This window comes from Mixophyes fleayi, chromosome 3 (assembly GCF_038048845.1).
Source record: "Mixophyes fleayi isolate aMixFle1 chromosome 3, aMixFle1.hap1, whole genome shotgun sequence".
NCBI classification, from domain to species: Eukaryota; Metazoa; Chordata; class Amphibia; order Anura; family Limnodynastidae; genus Mixophyes; species Mixophyes fleayi.
Window position 1 is genome coordinate 21,891,032 of NC_134404.1, and position 19,397 is coordinate 21,910,428.

The 19,397-nt window shown below is 41.3% G+C and overlaps 1 protein-coding gene across 1 annotated transcript in view; it reads right to left on the reverse strand.

Annotated features, from left to right (window-relative positions):
• Nucleotides 1-7,000: 7,000 nt before the first annotated feature.
• The window catches only part of PINX1 (PIN2 (TERF1) interacting telomerase inhibitor 1), a 76,819-nt gene continuing 64,422 nt past the window's right edge, over nt 7,001-19,397 (reverse strand). The window contains exon 7 of the mRNA XM_075201206.1: nt 7,001-8,403. Coding sequence (XP_075057307.1) covers nt 7,846-8,403 — 558 coding nt within the window. The 3' untranslated portion in view covers nt 7,001-7,845. The remainder of the gene's footprint in view (nt 8,404-19,397) is intronic.

Below are 19,397 nucleotides of genomic sequence, written 5' to 3' on the forward strand. Positions count from 1 at the left end.
TTTCCTGTTTTGTTGGTGGCACCAGAACACTTACCCCGGAGCCCGCAGCGCCGGGCCATCCTGCATCATATCTGTAAGAGGCGGCTGAATATTTGGAGCATCTCACGTGTTTATCACGGTGGTGGATCTAGACACAACACAAACCAACACGACATACTGAGACACACTAATTTGATTTATAGCTCGACCTAGGTACACTGTATACTTTAATTAAGCATTAGTAATCCTGAAAAACTGGCTGAATCATTTCATTGATAGAACAGAACGTTCCCACAGAAAGTATTTCAAAAGGATGTAATTTTACATATAACTAAGATTATATATATATATATATATATATATATATATATATATATACACACACACACATATACACCCGTGCTAAAGCAAGGAGATATGGAAAACATTCACTGTTGGGGATCCTGAGGACCAGGTTTAAGAAACACTGGACTAGACCAATCTCACTAAGCACAACCTTGACCCTGCCATCTTCATCTTCTTTCTGGACTAGCTTCTCTCTCCCCATCACCACCGTCTCTTGCCCTGACCACGAAGGTCTTCCTTTACAATCACGACCTTACCTCTGGACTATGCTGCCCCAGCTGTCACTCTCAGCCTATGACCATCCCCACCTCAAACCTGGCTGTCTAAACTGGCAAATATCTACAAAAAAATGCTCTAGCGCCGCTGAGCGTCTCTGGAGGAACTCACACTCTCTCGTTGACATCCTCCTCTTCAGAGTAACTCTCTCCATCTACAGTTTTGCTCACTCTAAACAGTTCTACTTCAAATCTCTCATTTCCCCTCCCTATTCCAACTCTGCCTTCTCTCCTCCATCTTCATCTCCATTCCCTGCTCCCCCCCTCTGCTCTTGACTTTGCAACCAACTTTACTTTAAAATTAATCCCATCAGCCTCTCACCTACCATGTAGTTTACCTACTTGTCTCCCTCCCCTCTGTCTCAGGGATAAAGTCTGTGCACTTTTCGACTCCTCTCCTCTCTCCATCTGCCCCCTCGACCCCATCCCCTCCTACCTCCTCCGATCCTTCTCTCCTGATGCCTGCTCCCACATCATCAACCTGACCCTCTCTCCAGTACATTGCCTTCCAGCTTCAAACATGCCTTGGCTCCCCCCTCATTCTAAGGAAACCCTCCGTCGATCCTGTCCCACTCTTCCCTTTTGCCGCCGAGCTTCTTGAGCAGGTTGTTTACAACCACCTTCATTTCCTCCCACTCCTTCCTTGACCTGCTTCAATCTGTCTTTCAGTTCCTCCATTCCTCCCAAACTGCCCTCACCAGTGTCACTAAATATCTCCTTAGCGCCAAATCAAAGGGTCATTTCTCCCTACTTACCCTTCTTGACCTCTCTGCGGCACTTTACACCATTCACCACCCTCTACTCTTGCAAATTGCCCACTCCCTCAGCCTCTGACACTGTACTGTCGTGGCTCACTTCCTACCTTACCAACCACGGGGCTGGAGCACATATCCCGCTAATGATGATGATTGTCAATGCTAAGTAACCACTTCCGATTGGCTGATTGGGATTTCACTGCTGAAGCCGCTTTCCTCATCGATCATCCGTATTTTATAGGATTTTGCGCGTGCATTTAATTTTTTTTTCTTACTTTTATTCTTACATAAGATGGAAGCTTCTGCTGTATTATATATCGCCTAATAGCAAACGTGTTTTTTCCCTATGTTTTATTGTGCTTACAAGCTGGTTCTGTGTATGTGGGCATCTGTACAGCTGTATTAAACCTGCCGCTTACACTGAGCTGGATGCGACTTGGCGTATGGGCTGAAATAAATTGTGTTTTTTTTGCGTGCACATTTTCGGGCTGTAAAATACTCCTAAGTTGCATTTAACGCTGCATCAGGTCCAATACATTTTGCTGTTTGACGCACAGGAAGCAAGTTCATCACTGGGAACTTTTTAATTTGTTTAGCCTACACTTTGTTCTGAAATACATGGAGAATCCCTCTGAACTGTGAAATAGGATTTGTATAGACTCAGGTAATGTTACTGACACACGACAGTATCGGTCATTGCACTGATTTGCACGTATCTTACAATCTAACACATCTTTTGTCTGTGCTGGTATTGTACTATTCAACCCCATGGCTGACATTATCACAGTGTCTCTCCTATATCCCCATCATGTGTCCGTTGCAAAAACTGGGTATAGGTATAAAGGTTCATCCCTCCCAGTACCAGTATAATACGACTGCTATTCCCCCATATGGACAAGCTCCCAAATAGGCCCATTTTATACTTAAGCTTGTGGTTCAGCTGAGCCTGTCTCAGGTACTCTCTGACTGTTGACTCATATTTGCCATGTATTGCTTCCCACGACCAGCTGCCCAGCTCAGCAGAGCCTCTTCTGGGGACGGGGGACCCAGGGATGAGAAGGTGGGCATATCAGCCAGGGCAGGTTTCCCTTTTGAAAAGCTGAGGTAACAGTGTCCGTTCTCCGGGTAACCTGATCCCCGTAGCCAGGAAGCCAGAGTGGGAAAGGCCAGGGGTATAGGAATCCCAACACAGGGTGGTTAGGCCATACTGCCCACCATTTGCCCGGGGGCAATCAGAATAAAGTAAGAACCGCACTCAATCCGTACCAGACAAGTCCCCAGTTCACAAAAAAGAAATACCTAATCCACCCAACCACGCCCACTTTACAATAAAGCCAAGCCCACTTTCACATCCCGCATCCTGTAAGGGGCATTCTTACTAGGAGATCTTCAAACTCTGGAAAGTATTCAAACTTTCAACACAGACGCATAATTGGCTCTGAAAGCTCATGTGCATTAGTGTCACAGGAACTTCAGCCAGCTTGAAGACCTAATTTAAATATAGCCTAAGGTATGGTTATAGAAAGCAGAAGCTCAGTTTATCAAGAATGCAAAATACATTAATAATTTAAATTGCAATTAAGCATTTTTGCTGTACGATTGATGTTTTACTTTTCAGAACTGCATGAAGGATTCACCTAAGAAGATATAAATATTTATGCTGCATGACTTTACATCGCTTTATAAAAGGTGTTACTAAATGGAATTGCAGAGCTGAACATACAGTTGAGAGCCATCGTTTCTGTTCTCTTCCCATAATCCCATTCATTCTTCCCAAAAATCTCCTGTCAATCTAATTAATATATTAATTTGTGCTTGGTACTATTAAAAACAGTCTACGTAGAGGACTATCCAACCTTATTGTTATAGGCAGGTCTGCATTCCCTAAGGAAGAGATGATGCCTCAGCCTCCTGCCAATGCCCAGGACCCCACGAGGTTTGTGTAAAGAAACACTGTCAGTGACATATCCTTCCCTGTGCGTTTGTACTAGGCGTAAGAACAGTGGTACTGTGCGTTTGTACTAGGAACAAGGACAGTGGTACTGTGTGTTTGTACTAGGAGTAAGGGAAGTGGTACTGTGCATTTATACTTGGAGCAAGGGCAGTGGTACTGTGCATTTGTACTAGGAACAAGGACAGTGGTACTGTGTGTTTGTACTAGGAGTAAGGGAAGTGGTACTGTGTATTCATACTTGGAGCAAGGACAGTGGTACTGTGCGTTTGTACTAGGAACAAGGACAGTGGTACTGTGCGTTCATACTTGGAGCAAGGACAGTGGTACTGTGCGTTCGTACTAGGAGTAAGGAGAGGGCTACTGTGTGTTCGTACTTGGAGCAAGGACAGTGGTACTGTGCGTTTGAACTAGGAGTAAGGATAATTGTACTTTGTGATATGTATAAGTCTGATGAGTGAAATACATATAGGAATGGGAATTATAATTGAAACTGGGATACATACACAATTAAGATACTTATACATACGTGTGCTTATATAAACAGGTACAGAAATCTAATGTTTTATATTATGTGTAACTTGTTATGTTCTCCCATCTGCGCGCAATCTTCCCGATATAAGCATAATGGTCCCTGTGATATGTATGTAATCGTATATGGTTATCTATTCATAATGCATAAATGTATAGCAGACTCTGTGCGTAAATGACTGGAAAGAAATGATACATATTGCGTATATGAATGAATGTCCAATCTCTAGGATATTTGCTATGGTATATGTGTCTGAACAGTATATAGTAAAACATACATCTAATAGGTCTTTCAGAGCAGAAAATCTTTATTCTGGGAGGACTGGAAACTAGTTTTGTGAGTGGTTAATTAATGAGATTAGTTATTAAATGGCCATAACGTATTTGCTTCGCTAGTAGCTCCTCTTTTACACAGTAACAATTACTTTTCCTATGTAAGCTTAGATTAATTTAGTCATTTGGAAAACCGCTTCTATCTATCTATCTATCTATACATCTATTTATATTGTAATCTACTTGCGACAATAAATTTGATTTATTTCAGGTTCTGCGTGAAATGGAGCACTAAAGTCTATGTTCTCCCCTAAAATGGTCTCTATAAGCAATTGTAATTGTATAGGTTTGGATCCAGGTACATTTCTCATAGTGGTACTTTAATTGTGCTAATCAGATGAGATTACTGCACTTCCAAATCTCTGCATCAAATTACACATGATGGTTGCAGCGGCTTTTGGATTTTTCAAAACTAGACACTTTTTCCACTATTTAACCAGTGGTTATCATCATTTTCTTCAAGGTGACAGAACCAATCACCCTTAATTATCTGACTTCATTCATAATTCTTCTGAACCGTCAATATTATTTGGAGTTGGGAAGTTCTACATTTTATACAGCACAGGTGGAGCGGCTCTGGGGTACAGCAACTTTATAGGATTAGGTTGTAGTTTAATGCAATATCTTAAAACAAAAAAACGACTAGCCTTCACACTCATCGTAATTGTTGAGAAGGAAAACGGTTAAGCCACACAATTCGCAAACTTAAAGCTTTTTCAGCCTCCATCATATTTTCATTCTTGAATTTCTGACACAGAGAAGACCAACGACTCATTTATTTGCACTATTTTGTATGGATTGCTGTTCCACTTAAAATTAAAGTGTCCTAACCCGATAAGGAAATGTCAGATGCGCATTATGGAAAGTTGCGATTTTCTGGTCAGGAAACCACAGCCCCAGTCAGCGTATAAAGACAATGAGGCACACTTTTCCCATACCAGAGATTCCACTGGTGTAATACCGTAGGCAGAGTTTTGATGGCAGAAGTGCTTCGGTACAACAGGGGGAAAGCATGTCCGCTCAGTCCTGCGAGTTGCTGGTTGAACGCATGATCAGTTTAGAACTCAGCGGTTTCCTGGACAGAACATCGCAGTGTTCTAAGACGTCCATGGTCCAGGTCATTACACGTGGTCATTTTGGGAGCTGAATCGATATCCATGAAAAGCCGGGCAATTCATTCATTTGAGACCAATAAGCTGCAAGTCTCAGTAATCCGACTAGTTCCTAATGAACAGCTTACATCCTCACCATTATTAGATAAATCATTGCTATGTACAGCCAACAGAGGGACTTCAAATAAAACTGAAGAATACAAAATTTTATGAAACTTTTGATGGAAAAGATCAATCTTTTTAATCACTTAACAGCTCATGTGCCATTGTGTCACTGATACTTGTTACAAATAAGCAATATACAAATACATCCATTCTCTAATAGCAACAAATCACGTTGAATATTTACACTATCTATTTTATAAGTACATGAAAGTTGCAGCCACTAACTAGGGTACAAACTCTATGTGAATGTCTGACATTAAAGCATCTTTATACCTTGGGAGACTCATCCATCTCCCTTCCAGAGCTCAGTCCCTAATCATCTACAGCGCTCCCCAGGAGACAGACTCTTGTGTTACACTGGCAGGATCCAGCAGCTGTACAGAAAACCTGCTGCCAATGCCAAGACATGGGTAAACACACAAACAATGGCACTGCCAGCACGACGTTGTCTTGTGGTGGCTTCTTACGGACTTATGCTGTGCACAGCACGTACCTGCTTGGCAAAAGGGACACCTGGCTACGGATCAACAGGAACCTATTTTTTTTTAAAGTCTGTCAGAGATTAATATAATCCTATAATTGCACCTTTTTTTCCCCCAACAAAAGAAAGTATTTCTATTTTGGGAGCATCATTTCGGTAAGCAGACATCTACCATGGAGCAAGGTCAGATATCATCACACTGGTGGCCGTACGGAATATAGATTCATGTAGAATTGGCCTAGGTGCAAGATTTGTAGTCAGAGCCTCTAGTCTAAGAAAGAGAAGCACAAACAAAACGGTTGCAGTCTACTCTACAATGACACATTTTTACAAGACGTGTTGTACTCATTACCCAGCCCCCAGAAAAAAATATAACATTTAGGAATAAACTTATATAGACGTACAAGTGCTTTTTTTCTATCAAATAAAAATAACTTTATTGCACCCAGATGTGTTGCACAGTGAGTGGAGAGAAGGAAGGGTCTTCTTATTGGTCAGTCATTAAAAAAACCCAAAAAACTGCAGGGTGATATTTCCCAGAAGCTCTGTTATCCAGCACAGAACAGACTTTGATAAATAATTCACTAGTCAGAGGCAGCCTGAAAGAAACAATAAGAACAGTACAGAGAGAATTAGGGAGATTTTTATTTTACCCCACAGGTGCAACATGCAAATAAGCCTCTCGTACACGGGACTTCTGGGTAATGCCACTGACACAGTAGGCCTGAGATTCATTGCTGAACCCACTTGAGTTTTAAGACACCGGCTTGTTCTCAAGCAAACATTCTCTGAAAATCCAGTAGGTGATGCATCGACTCAAAGAGCTACCCTGTAAAAAGCACATCCCGGAAGTCTATTCTGCTGAAAAGGAGCAGCCCAATTGTAACAATCTAAGACAAAGTTATCGAACTGAATGAAAAAAAAAAAAATCTGAAAGAAGGGAGTTGATGAAGAAGGTGGAGCAGTATAATAAGGCTTCAGACATCAGTAACATTTGTAGAAAAATCTCAGGAGGGTTTAATAATGAAATTTCATTTTTAAATAAACTTATTTTGCCCCCCCCCCCCCCAGAATTCATTTAAAATGTGGCAGTGCAGTCCACCAACACCACAAAAATAGATCCTGAGGTCTTCTTAGACCGATCTTTCAGTCATCGAGTGTTCAAATTGTATTTCATGACCTCTGTAGATCCATCGTTCTTACACGGGTTCTGTACACAGAGATTTTCACAATGCTGCTGCATCACTGCAACTTTATCCGGGGAGATTGCGCACAGCAGTTCCGAATGGGAAGTGAATGTGGCACGTGATTGGATAGGATCCGCAGCCAATCACAGGAGCTGCTGCATGCACACCGTCCCTCCATTTCTCAGTGAATGCTATGGACGGCTGCAGATGCTACAGAGCTAAAAGGGGCTTTCAGTAAACGGTAATGGTGAGAGGCCTGAGGAAAGACCCAACAGAATTGGTACTTAGGGCAGGAGAAATCTACTGTACGAAAAGTGGGGGAGAGGACGTGTCTCACAAAAACAACAAACCTTTAATAAAGCCAATGAGGGTATATCTACCACAAATATGTCACTCTCCCGCACAGAGTTAGTTTACACAGTCTCAAAATCTATAAATCGGGTAACGACCCCGATACTGCTGGGTATAAATAATTAATTGTGCTATCAAAATGGGTCTAAGATATATCCTCATTCTGTACATCAATCATATCATTTAAACTGGATTCCAATATTAAAAAAAAAAAAAGAAAGAAAATATTTTCGTTTTGGTAGTGACAAGTCAGCAGTAACAGCCAGCAAAATACGAGGAAAAGGGGAAAAATTAATTTATCAAAGCCTAGATGTGAATGGATAAAAAGGCTGGAAACCCACATTCAGTTTCAATCAGAATACCAGGATGTAAAATATGTACTAATCTTTAGATTTCTCCTTCTTCTTCTTCTTTGGTTTCACAGTGTAATTCTCCTCGCTCTGATCGGGATTCTCCTCTTCCTTCTCGTTCCAGTCGGACATCTTCTTTTTCCTTTTGTTTTTCTTTTTCATCTTTTTTAATTTCTCACCTTGAGCCTGTTCCTCTTCCTGATCCTCCGAATGTTGCATGTCCTCGCTCTTTGACTTTTTTCTTGGCTCCCGACTCTCTGTGGCATAACCATCACCATTACTCATCAGTGCCGGTTCCGCAGGACAGTCCAGTGATGAGTTACTGTCAGTCTTGCAGCGCTGCTTCTTCTTGGATTTTTTCTTGATCTCTTTTGAAGAACTCTCTATACCGTCTGCAGGGTTGGGCTCTGTTTTCTCCAGAGCGAGCTCAGTATGCCTTGCCCGAGATTTCTTAAGTTCTGCCATCCGCTTGGCAAAGTATTCATTCACCGATAGAGAACTGGTCACTGTGTTTCCAGGGTCAACCTCGGTTGTAGGGCTGGGACTCTTCTTTCCCTCGCATTCCTCCGGGCTGACCTCCGCCTCTTCCTGCAATGAAGTGGAATGAAAATCTTTTAACAACTGTTCAACATATATCACTAAATGCCTGGTTACTGTGGACTAGTAAGCTTTAACAGAATAAACAAATACAATCTGCCTAAATAGCGTAATTAGCATCTCAATAGCACGTTATGTTTTTTGTTTGTAATAATTACATAATAATTTTAGGAACAAGAGGGGGAAAAAAGATGAATGTTTATGAACTTTATTTCATATGTAAGTGGCGTAGTGGCTACAGATCAGTGAACCTGACATAAGTTAAAAATTCAGCAATTTACAACGGATTCTTCGACTAGGTGACTATGGTAATAGATAAATATGGAGACATGGGTGTAGTTCAGCTAGATTTTAAGGCCTTTGACACTGTCCCAGATGGAAGACCGATAAATAAATGCGAAAGTTTGGGATTGGATTCGAAGGTGGTTAGGTGGCTATGATATTGGTTGAAGGATGGACAACCATTATAGTTAATGGGAGACGGCGCAAAGCACGAGAGGGGGAGACGGCGCAAAGCACGAGAGGGGGAGACGGCGCAAAGCACGAGAGGGGGAGACGGCGCAAAGCACGAGAGGGGGAGACGGCGCAAAGCACGAGAGGGGGAGACGGCGCAAAGCACGAGAGAGAATGAACCAGTGGAGTATCTCACGGATCTGTACTTGGTACAGTCCAGTTTAATATCCTAATTGGCGACATATCTACTGGTATCAAAGGGAAAGTACTTCTTTCTTTATTCCGCAGATCACACAAAGTTATGTAACAGAATAGACACATTTTATTGATGACTTAGATAGATTATAGTAATGTTGAAGAGTGTGGCAACTGCAAAGGCAAAAATGAAAAAGCTGAATATAGTATTAATGACACCAAAATATCAACTACTGGGGAGGAAAGGAATCTAGTAGTCAATATTTTGGGAGACATAAAAGATAGGCAGACAACGTAGCAAAGCAATAGAGCAGGCCAGTTGGATGGTAGGTTGCATAGGAAGGGTGATTCGTAGCTGAGAAAGAGACGTGGTGATGCCACTATATAGAGGTCACAGTTCTAGAGACCACCTCTCAAGGAGGGCATAAATAAATTAGATACACAAACTGCATGGTCTACATCACAGGTCTTACCAGGAAGGACTAAAGAACCTCAATATGAGCCGCTTAGAGCTGTGAAGGGTGAATGCGATAGAAGTTTTCAAATGTATCATTCTACACACGAGGAGAAGTATTAGGACAAGAGGAAATGCACTAAAACTGGAGGGTAGCAGGTTCAGGGGAAATCTGAGGAAGAAATACTACAAGGGTAGTAGATAGGTAGAATGGCCATCCAACAAAGGTGGTAGATGCTAGTATGGTAGGGGGAATGTAAACATGCTTGGAATAGACTTAAGACTATTCTAAATGTGGAATGTGTTATAGGAATAAAGTATGGAGACTTGATGGGCCGTGTGGTTTTCATCTTCCGTCAAACTCTGCGTCGGTCAGAAGTGAAGCGTATTAATTAAGTCTTTCCAGTTCCAGCCATTACTTTCCGACAACGTAGAGTGTCTTGGAACTTTTACATGGAGAGAACTGCTTTATAAGCTATGTTAAACAAAAATAAACAGACAAAAGGAGAAATAACTGGAGATCAAGTTCCACTTTGAAGTAAACTAATTTTTTGGGATAAATACTATTTTCATTCATCTGGTGTCCTGCTAAAGACAGACATTGGGCAACACTTTTGTCTCAGTCGTTCCTTTTAAATGTAAAGTTTGACATGTTCGTAGCCTTTCAACCGAGAGATTCATCAAAGTCAGAGTTCTGTTGGTGTAATCCCAGAGGAGACATCATTAGGCAGAGATGATATATTGTTTGATCGATATACCACTGGCCATATGTCCATCATGGAGGCAGACGACGGGAACATTTCTACCGAAATATACCAACAAAATGAAGAGAGGCACAAAACGGATCCAAAAAAGTTCCAGATCACAACTTTTTCTTATGTCAATCATCTCGGGGAGGTTTCCCCGGCATGCATTAAAGGGTCGTCAATTTAAATATTAGGACTTTAATGAATGTTCTAAGATGACTCTTTATTCAACTGAATGATATTCTTTAAAGAAAAAAAGGAAGGACAACGGTCCCTCCAACACCAGTACAAGTGTAGATCATGAGGGCAAACTAACGTATTTTCACAAATTTACTCCAATGGGTTCTGGTTTTGTCCCGTAGACAAAAATATACTGATCACGTAATTGGTTTCTAATGAATTGCCTCTAGAGCAGTGATGGCTAACCTGTGACACTCCAGGTGTTGTGAAACTACAAGCCCCAGCATGCTTTGCCAGTAGAAAACTAGCTGATAGCTGACAAAGCATGCTGGGGCTTGTAGTTTCACAACACCTGGAGTGTCACAGGTTAGCCATCACTGCTCTAGAACGTGTTTTTGTGCACCTGTGGAAGGGAATTACATTGTGACCACCATTGAGGTAGGATCGAACTAGCACGATTAGTGGTAAATCCTGTATAATACATTGGCTCTATATAAATAAACGATAACAGTAAATCGTCAGAAAAGGGAAAAGGCTCGGATGCCAAGTCATGTCTCTTTCCTTTCTTTTTATGACTGAGAACTGGGATTCCTCTACCGTTTGGACTAATTGGCTTTCAAACGCACAATACTATCTTTTCCCAACTCCAGAAGATGGGCCACGCTAAAATGAAAAAACTTCTGCAACGCAAGCCAAAATACCTTTTCCGGCATAGATATTTCGCTAGAGGATTGGCATCCTAACGAAAATGGAGACGGAGTGCAAGTCTCACCAAAGAACATTTTTATTCTGCCTCTGCTCATTCAGGGAGGAAACGTAGACAGATGATGGAACCTCTCTGCAGTCTCTCACTAGAGTTTAGGCATTACTCTATATTTTACAGCTAAACAAGGCTATACTAAAGGTTAATGCATAATACTTTGAATTACAAAAAAATAAAAATAAACGATAAATAATGTCAGTCTGCAAGTAGCCTTAAACATAAAAGGGGACAATTGCACCTTTCAGCTTAAATTTGAGGAGTTTGCTGAAAAAAAACAAAAAACTGAACGCCAAACATGTCTGTGCCATGTAACATGGATGTTCCAAAATTGAGCTCACATATTTTCAGGAAAATGGTTAATTGTCAGCCTTCTCTGTGGGATGCTCTCCAGGCCCTGCGTGACGACAGCCATTCTAAACAATTGCCGATTATGGGGACTTGAAATTGACCAGTCATTAGGTAGCATGAAACCTTACCCTCCTCACAGCTGCAGTTTCTGGGGGAGCACCGATCCCCGCCCCAAGGTAAGAGAGGCTTCCATGAGGAACAAAAGATGAACATGTGCACGTGGCCCGCAGCACAGGAGAAGAACCAATTCCCACATATACACTGGTTTCCGGGTTAGTATGCACTAATCACGGTACATTAAACCAATTTTAAAAGTGAAAAAAATAAGTGATGCAAATAAAGCTTGCACATTGGTCATGGTCATGCCAAGTATACTTACTAGGGATTAAACAGAACTGGATGTGAGTGGCCAAATTGTTCAGATATGAACTTTCAGCACTCTGGCAACTCTCAAAAGGTTCCCTTCTATTTGGAGATCAATATCTTGGCACTATATAAAGCACACATTTATAAAAAGGAACAAGCTTTGCACAGCTGCAGACAAGAGGATACTAGACTCCCTCATATATATGAAAGTAGACAACCTGCTTCTTGTAAGCCACCATTTTCCACCTGAACCAGTCTTGCCAATCAGCAGACACTCCCCGGTACTAAAAACTGGCAACACCCGTCTCCACTTACTCTTCTGAATTCCGAATCTGACAGGTTAATGACTGTAACCGACTACTGATATGAAGTAATGCTTCTGTAAGAATTCTTCTCAGTACAAACATGTCCTCCTCCCCCCCCCCCCCCCACCCCACACCCCTTCCCTCACTTTTGGCTGTAGCAGGCAGGTTTACAGAGGCGTTTTGATCCTACAAAACAAGAACCCCCCGTGGTCACCAACTTTTATGTTGATAAGAAATGTAATAAGCACGGGCCAGCGCACACAGAGCCAGCAGGGCATGGAGACAGGCAGGTCGGTGCCAGCCCTAGGAAACTATTCAGTTGATGGGGAGACATTAATCTTGTTGAGATCCATGCCATCTCGATGCCCCGCTACCTCTACTGTCTGCAGTGCAGGCTGCCTGCTCACACACCCATGGCAACTTTATCAGTGACCGGCCTTCTAAGCTGAACTGTTGGAGTTATGGCCAATTTAATCATTAAACCATCCTGAGAACAGGAGAGATGAACATGGGTATTTTTTTTTTACCTTAAACAATTACTTGTACACAAAGGAATAAAAGCATAATAGTAAAAAGTGTATGAAGCGCAGTTCACGTACACTCAGATGTCTACATAAAGTTGGCCTTGTGGTAGCGGCTGCTGCCGAAGGCCGCTGGACTCGAGTGCGGAGAGACAACCTCTGCTTCCAGTTTAGCCAATAGAGTGGGCTGATCACATAGTGGTCTTGGTGAGGTTGTTAGATGGCCGCACGTGCAGTCCGAAAGAGGTCATCCGACAACTTGTCAATTGGGGTACGTCACTCATATAGAAGCCAAAAATGTGTCAATATTGCAGAGTATGTGGGTCAATATTATACCAAGGAACTGAACGCTATAGGATAACCTAAATCCCCCATGGATGGATAGGACACGTCATTGCTGCTGGTCAGAAGATGATGTCTATGTCCATTTTTTACCCCGACACATCTTCATTCAGTAGATCTTTCTTGGGCGGGTGATGCAAAAACAATGTTTTCTGGAGGGAATGCAGGATTGGTAGAAGTTAACAACGTCACAAAGTATAGACTATATCCAGATTATACATCTGCTACCTTGCCCAAAACATGTTTTACCAATCCTTGAGGTTTTTCAGGGAATCAGTGTAATGTTTAACCACTACAACGGTCACATGTCCTCTCGCTGGCCTTTAGTTGCCCTCACTAATTACCTCTGACTTTTACACTCATCACAGACACATAAAATGTGTTTTCCTTACAGATGGGAGCAGGACAAACAACTTTTGCACCTGTTAGAAAAAGAAGGTGTAAAGTTCCGGGTCGCTGTCGAGACAAGTCTGAGCTGTGCAATAGCACCAATAAACCACAAGCGAGAAATACTGGTGTTTACAGTGCAGGTATAGAAAGATTCTAGAACTCAGCTACGGAATTACATTCATTTAAACGTGATTCATCTCTGATCATATATATCCCTTAGGTATTTAGAGGAAGTAAGATAGAATGGAGAGAAATAAGACTATTGCCTTGTATTCCTTAAACTGTGGACGATGTTGTATAAAAGTGGAGAAAAATAATGGTCCAAAATTATAAAGGTGACATCCCTCCCCCCATTCTCCTCATTTAACTCCATCGGCCAGGAGGAAATAGAGCAGAGGGGCGTTCCTGGCAGCAAGAACTCTAAATAGCATGGCAATTAATGGAGGGCTTTGAATTTATGTCTAAAATAACACAAATATTATAAATAGATTAAAAAATTGCACCCAAAAGAAAGAGAAAGAAAAAAAAACTCAGAAAAAAAGTATAAAGTATAATAGATTCTCTAAAACAGAAATTTATTAAGAAATTAAGTGAATTTTTACTATAAAATGTCTGCTGCTCTGTATATTAAAGTTTAGTAAAAGATTAAACATTCACAAACTACCTTTTCTTGGCCTCAAAAAAGATTTTTAAAAAACAATAAATTTACCTCTTTAATTGACTTTCTTCATTGTGCCACTTTTTACCATAAGGAAGAACTTAACCATATGATTCCTTTGCTGCTCTCAGTCATAAAGAATTAAAAACCACCGCGCAATTTCTGTAATGAGCAGAACGCTCAAACTGTAGCAGCGCGGTGGAACTGATCTTACGAGATGCAACCAGTTTAGTCTGTCCTGTTGTACATCGTTAATACAACAATGTGATGTTCTAAAGACACGAATGACTGCTAGTGTCAGGACAGGCCTGTTCATTATCTAACAGTGCTTACATGTGAGACACAAATCACTATTTTATTTAAATGTACTTTTTAACTCCTGGGGTCTTTCGTCCTGTTCTAAACTGGACATTCCCGTCTCAGATCTGACCTTACAGCAACGGATATGTACATGGGGATATGTGTTCTCATATACACACGTGCACCGACCCTCATTTCATGTAATGAAAATGCTCACATACTTAGTATATATGTTCATGCACTGAGAGGATGAAATGATGCAGAATCCTGCATGAGCAAGACCTTAGGAATCCTATTACAAAGCTTTAATTTTACACATTGCAACATCTGAAAGCGCTCCGTGCATACAGAAAATACACCTACTGGGATTTCAGTACATTGAAACACTTAATGAAATCCTTTTTCTTACTTGCAATCTGTACACAGTGGTGATAAACTGGAGAGAACGGCGGCGGTATATATCGGTAAAGTGTTGGTTCTTAAGTTTATTAGAGCATCTATCGTGCATGTTATTACCAAGTTATCTTGGTTGTGGTTATTGTATAGTATAGTGTACTGTGTTTTAGGATGATCTTGATGTGAAAGTCTAAGGAGGAACAAGAACAATTCCTATAAGCACATGTTTTGTTTTACTTTCAGCTAGTATTACATGTTTCTTACTTGGCCGTTTGACATGTTCGAAATATTAGGAGGATTCAAATGGCTGTAAGAAATGTGCACTACTTCAGCATTTTACATATTTTATGGCCTGACCAGATGGATTTATTTGGGACCTCTTAACCAATGATCCTCACAAATTAATTGGGCAGCACGGTGGCTCAGTGGTTAGCACTTCTGCCTCACAGCACTGGGGTCATGAGTTCAATTCCCAACCATGGCCTTATCTGTGTGGAGTTTGTATGTTCTCCCTGTGTTTGTGTGGGTTTCCTCCGGGTGCTCCGGTTTCCTCCCACACTCCAAAAACATACTGGTAGGTTAATTGGCTGCTATCAAAATTGACCCTAGTCTCTACCTGTCTGTCTGTCTGTCTCCCTCTCTGTCTGTGTGTGAGTGTGTGTCTATATTAGGGAATTTAGACTGTAAGCTCCAGTGGGGCAGGGACTGATGTGAATGAGTTCTCTGTACAGCGCAACACACAATTAATCAAACAAGCATTCAACCATTTTACCAAGACGATAAAACCTATCATCACGTAATTGACTGGAGTCCAAATGTATACAGATAAAAAAAAATATGTTTCAATTTGCTTAAAAATAAATACAGCCGTCAGTGAGAGGTTCCACGACTGGTTTGTGCATTGCTCAAGTTGCAGATGCATCTTCATCATGAAGATCAAAGAACATTCCAGGCAATATCGGAGAACAGCACCAAACAAGTGAAGGATATACGATTTCAATGGCTTAGTATCCTCCGGAGTCCATCATAAATAAAAAAAGAAAGAATACGGTATAATTGTAAATTTGTCTGTTGCCAAAAAAGGGCACTTCTTAGGTACCACCAAGAGGACAGAATTAGGCAGAGATAGACCACGCGTTTTAGGAGAATATGTAAAAAATAAAACCATTTTTGAAGAAATATCACGTAAAATCTAACCTACAGTTTTACAGAAGTCACGTGAGAGAGGAGAGAAATCGTATATGACCTGAAGAACACAATGTATCCCAGGGTGGGAGAATAATATTATGGGGGAGGAGTGTTTCAGGGGCAGCAAAAACGGTCAAAATAAAGTGCCTGATAATGGAAAATGATGTAGACAAGTCTTGGAGGGACAACAGATCACGTCTGTATGAGATGTAGGATTTGGGAGAAGAAAATTGCTGTTCACCAATGTTCCAGCCAAGTAACAATGCAAACAATGAGTGAGAATTGCAGCGTCCAGGTGTGTAATACAGACAGAAACTTCCCCAGCGGTGCCTGATAATACCAGCTAATAAAACCAGGGGGGTGAACGCTTATATAATGAGTTGTCTTTTTTTGGCATTTGCAGTTAAGAAAAATAATTACACATGTATTGTGTTAATCAGCGGTAAGACGATGTGTGTAGTGTTTTAATCAGCGGTAAGACAATGTGCGTAGTGTGTTAATCAGCGGTAAGACGATGTGCGTAGTGTGTTCATCAGCAGTAAGACAATGTGCGTAGTGTGTTCATCAGCGGTAAGACGATGTATGTAGTGTGTTCATCAGCGGTAAGACGATGTGCGTAGTGTGTTCATCAGCGGTAAGACGATGTGCTGTAGTGTGTTCATCAGCGGTAAGACGATGTGCGTAGTGTGTTCATCAGCGGTAAGACGATGTGCGTAGTGTGTTCATCAGCGGTAAGAATTTCTAAATAAATCCATTTTGGTTCAATGATAGAAATAATAATATGGGGAAAAAGGCCAAAGGGTTGAATCATTTTTCTAACTATATATCTAGATCAGTGATGGGCAAACTACAGCCCGCGGGCCAGATCCGGCCCACTTAGAAGTCCTATCCGGCCCGAGAAACTGCTGCGAATAATTCTATCGCAGCACTTCACTATGTAGTTTCCTCCTCTTTTTTTCGCGAACACCGCGCATGCGCGGACCGTCTCTACCAGGCGCTTCAGCAAACATACAAGGGCACCTAGCGAACAGCGCCTTTCCCATACATCCGGATGAGTGGACGATTGCAGCCCCCTGCGACCCCATGGTATGCCATCTCTCACACGCATACCACGTTTGCACATCCATCGGGCACCAGACGCAGGACTGTCACCATCCATGGTAGTTACATGCGATTGTACTACCCTCCAAAAGGTAATTGCATAATATCGCTATACCCTATTTCGATATTTGAGTTTGTTAATAAATTCTATTGGCCCACCATAAAGTTTTTCTTTTTTATTCGGCCCGCTCCTGAAAAAGTTTGCCCAACACTTATCTAGATGTTATATAGCTCCATCTATCTCTACACACACACACACACACACACACACACACACACACACACACACACACACACACACACACACACACACACACACACTAGTGCTGTACATCTAGTTTAACACACGGACAGATTATTTCAAGAACAGTTTACAATCTGTATAGCAGTGAGAGGGACACAGGTAGATGAAGTACAGGATTACCAGAGAAGTGTATCTCACATTGCTGTCTCCATTTTTTAGTAAAGTAATACAAGGTAAATTTGTCCTTAAGTAATTAATACTTAATGACGCTGGTTATATAAAAGAAAAAAAAAAGGAGTAAAAACTGGATTCTAGAAACATCCTGATTAGATTCCTCTGACAGATCGACATAAGAGCAGATAAAATCCCTGTGTTCTCTTTGCCGAACCCTCTCCCAAAACACAAACTAGATTGTTACCTATGTGAGAACAAAGACTAAAAGCACGAGCGTCTATATAACAATATGTACCTTTTACAGACACCGCATAAGTGGTCCTCGGGCTACAAGGTCAAGTATAAGTAGAATATTTCTCTTTAAATCAATTACGGATACTTTCATTTTCTGAAGAACAAGCAATTGCTGAGTGACCTCATTTGCTGAAGGCCACGAAAAGGTCCAACACCATTAGCTTTGAGAGGTAATCACGGGCGTATTACTCAGGCTTGATATTAGCATTGTACAAACTTGTAGGAATTCTTCACATTTATCATGATTCTGTTAAAAGCCCAAATTATACGTACTTAAAAAGATATAAGTGTGGGCTTTCATTGAACGCTCTAATTAGACCCGAGACGAAAGAAAACCAACAATATCTTCCTTTACGTTACAATGGCTTCCCCTTTTAATACTGAGATGTGTGAACGGCGGAGATATTAACTCTCTGCAATAATCGCTGTCACACAAAGAAACAGTATGACAATAGATATAGGGTAAAGGAATAAGAAGAATGATTCTGCGTATCAGAAGAATATCACACGAACGGTGGAAAAAAACTACCACCGGAAATAAAAAGGTTAAGTGATAGCATCAGTCAGTTGGCCCTACGGCTTAGCGCTGACCTGATTTACCTAAGGAAACGGAGGTCACATGATCAAACGCTCGCACAAACTGCCACGTGTGGCGGGTACGGAATGTGCCTAATTAGAGCCTTTTTTAAAGAGGAGAGGGAGAGAAAAAAAAGAAAGGAAAAAAAAAAAAGGTTCATACTCTTCCTTTGTTCTTACGCCTCGTTAACCCATCAGGCAAATAGATTGGTGATGTCATGAGGAGGAAGTGAGAGAGCGATACCTGCATTCCAATTTACTGCGCAGTAAACAAGTAGGAACGTGATGTTTTCACTAACAGCTGAGCAGCACAACGGTGCAGGTGGCAACCCCATGGCAATGTGGTGCTGGCCTTTTAAGCTCAATCCAGCTGTTTTCTCTGTCTTTTGTTTTTTTTCAGGCCAATTATTTAGGCAATGTGAAAAAAAAAAAAAAAAAGAAAAGATCTGTTCAAAATAACAGGTAGACTCTACAAAGGGGTCGTTACTCATTACTGCAGAGCCCAAGAAATGCCGTCGTCACACGCAAGTGGCTGTTACCACAAAGCCACAATGGAACAGACCAAACGGCAAACAGGTCTGCCTGGATACATTTAACGGAGCGATGAAGGACAGAAATCCAGCAATTTAGAGGTTTTAATACACATGAAACAGAAATAAATCGGTAGTTTAGCATATAGATTGCTGTGTTACAGATGTCCTGATCTTTAGTAATTTGATTAGTGTGTTTTGTTTGGCTATTGCTGTCCCTGAACACTTTTGGTCATTGACTAAAAATCTCTCCTTATAATTCGCCGTACGACGACACAAATCCATGCAAGAGGTGCAATTTACCTGAGGTTCATATGTAATATACTCCAATGAAACAATAATGAAAAGGAAACCTAAATCGTTGTAAGCGATGTTAGTGGGCAGTTTTTTGTTAAAAATAAATCACTGTGGCAGGCTATGAGCAGAATGTTGGTATTTACTCCCCCCCCCCCCCCCCCCGT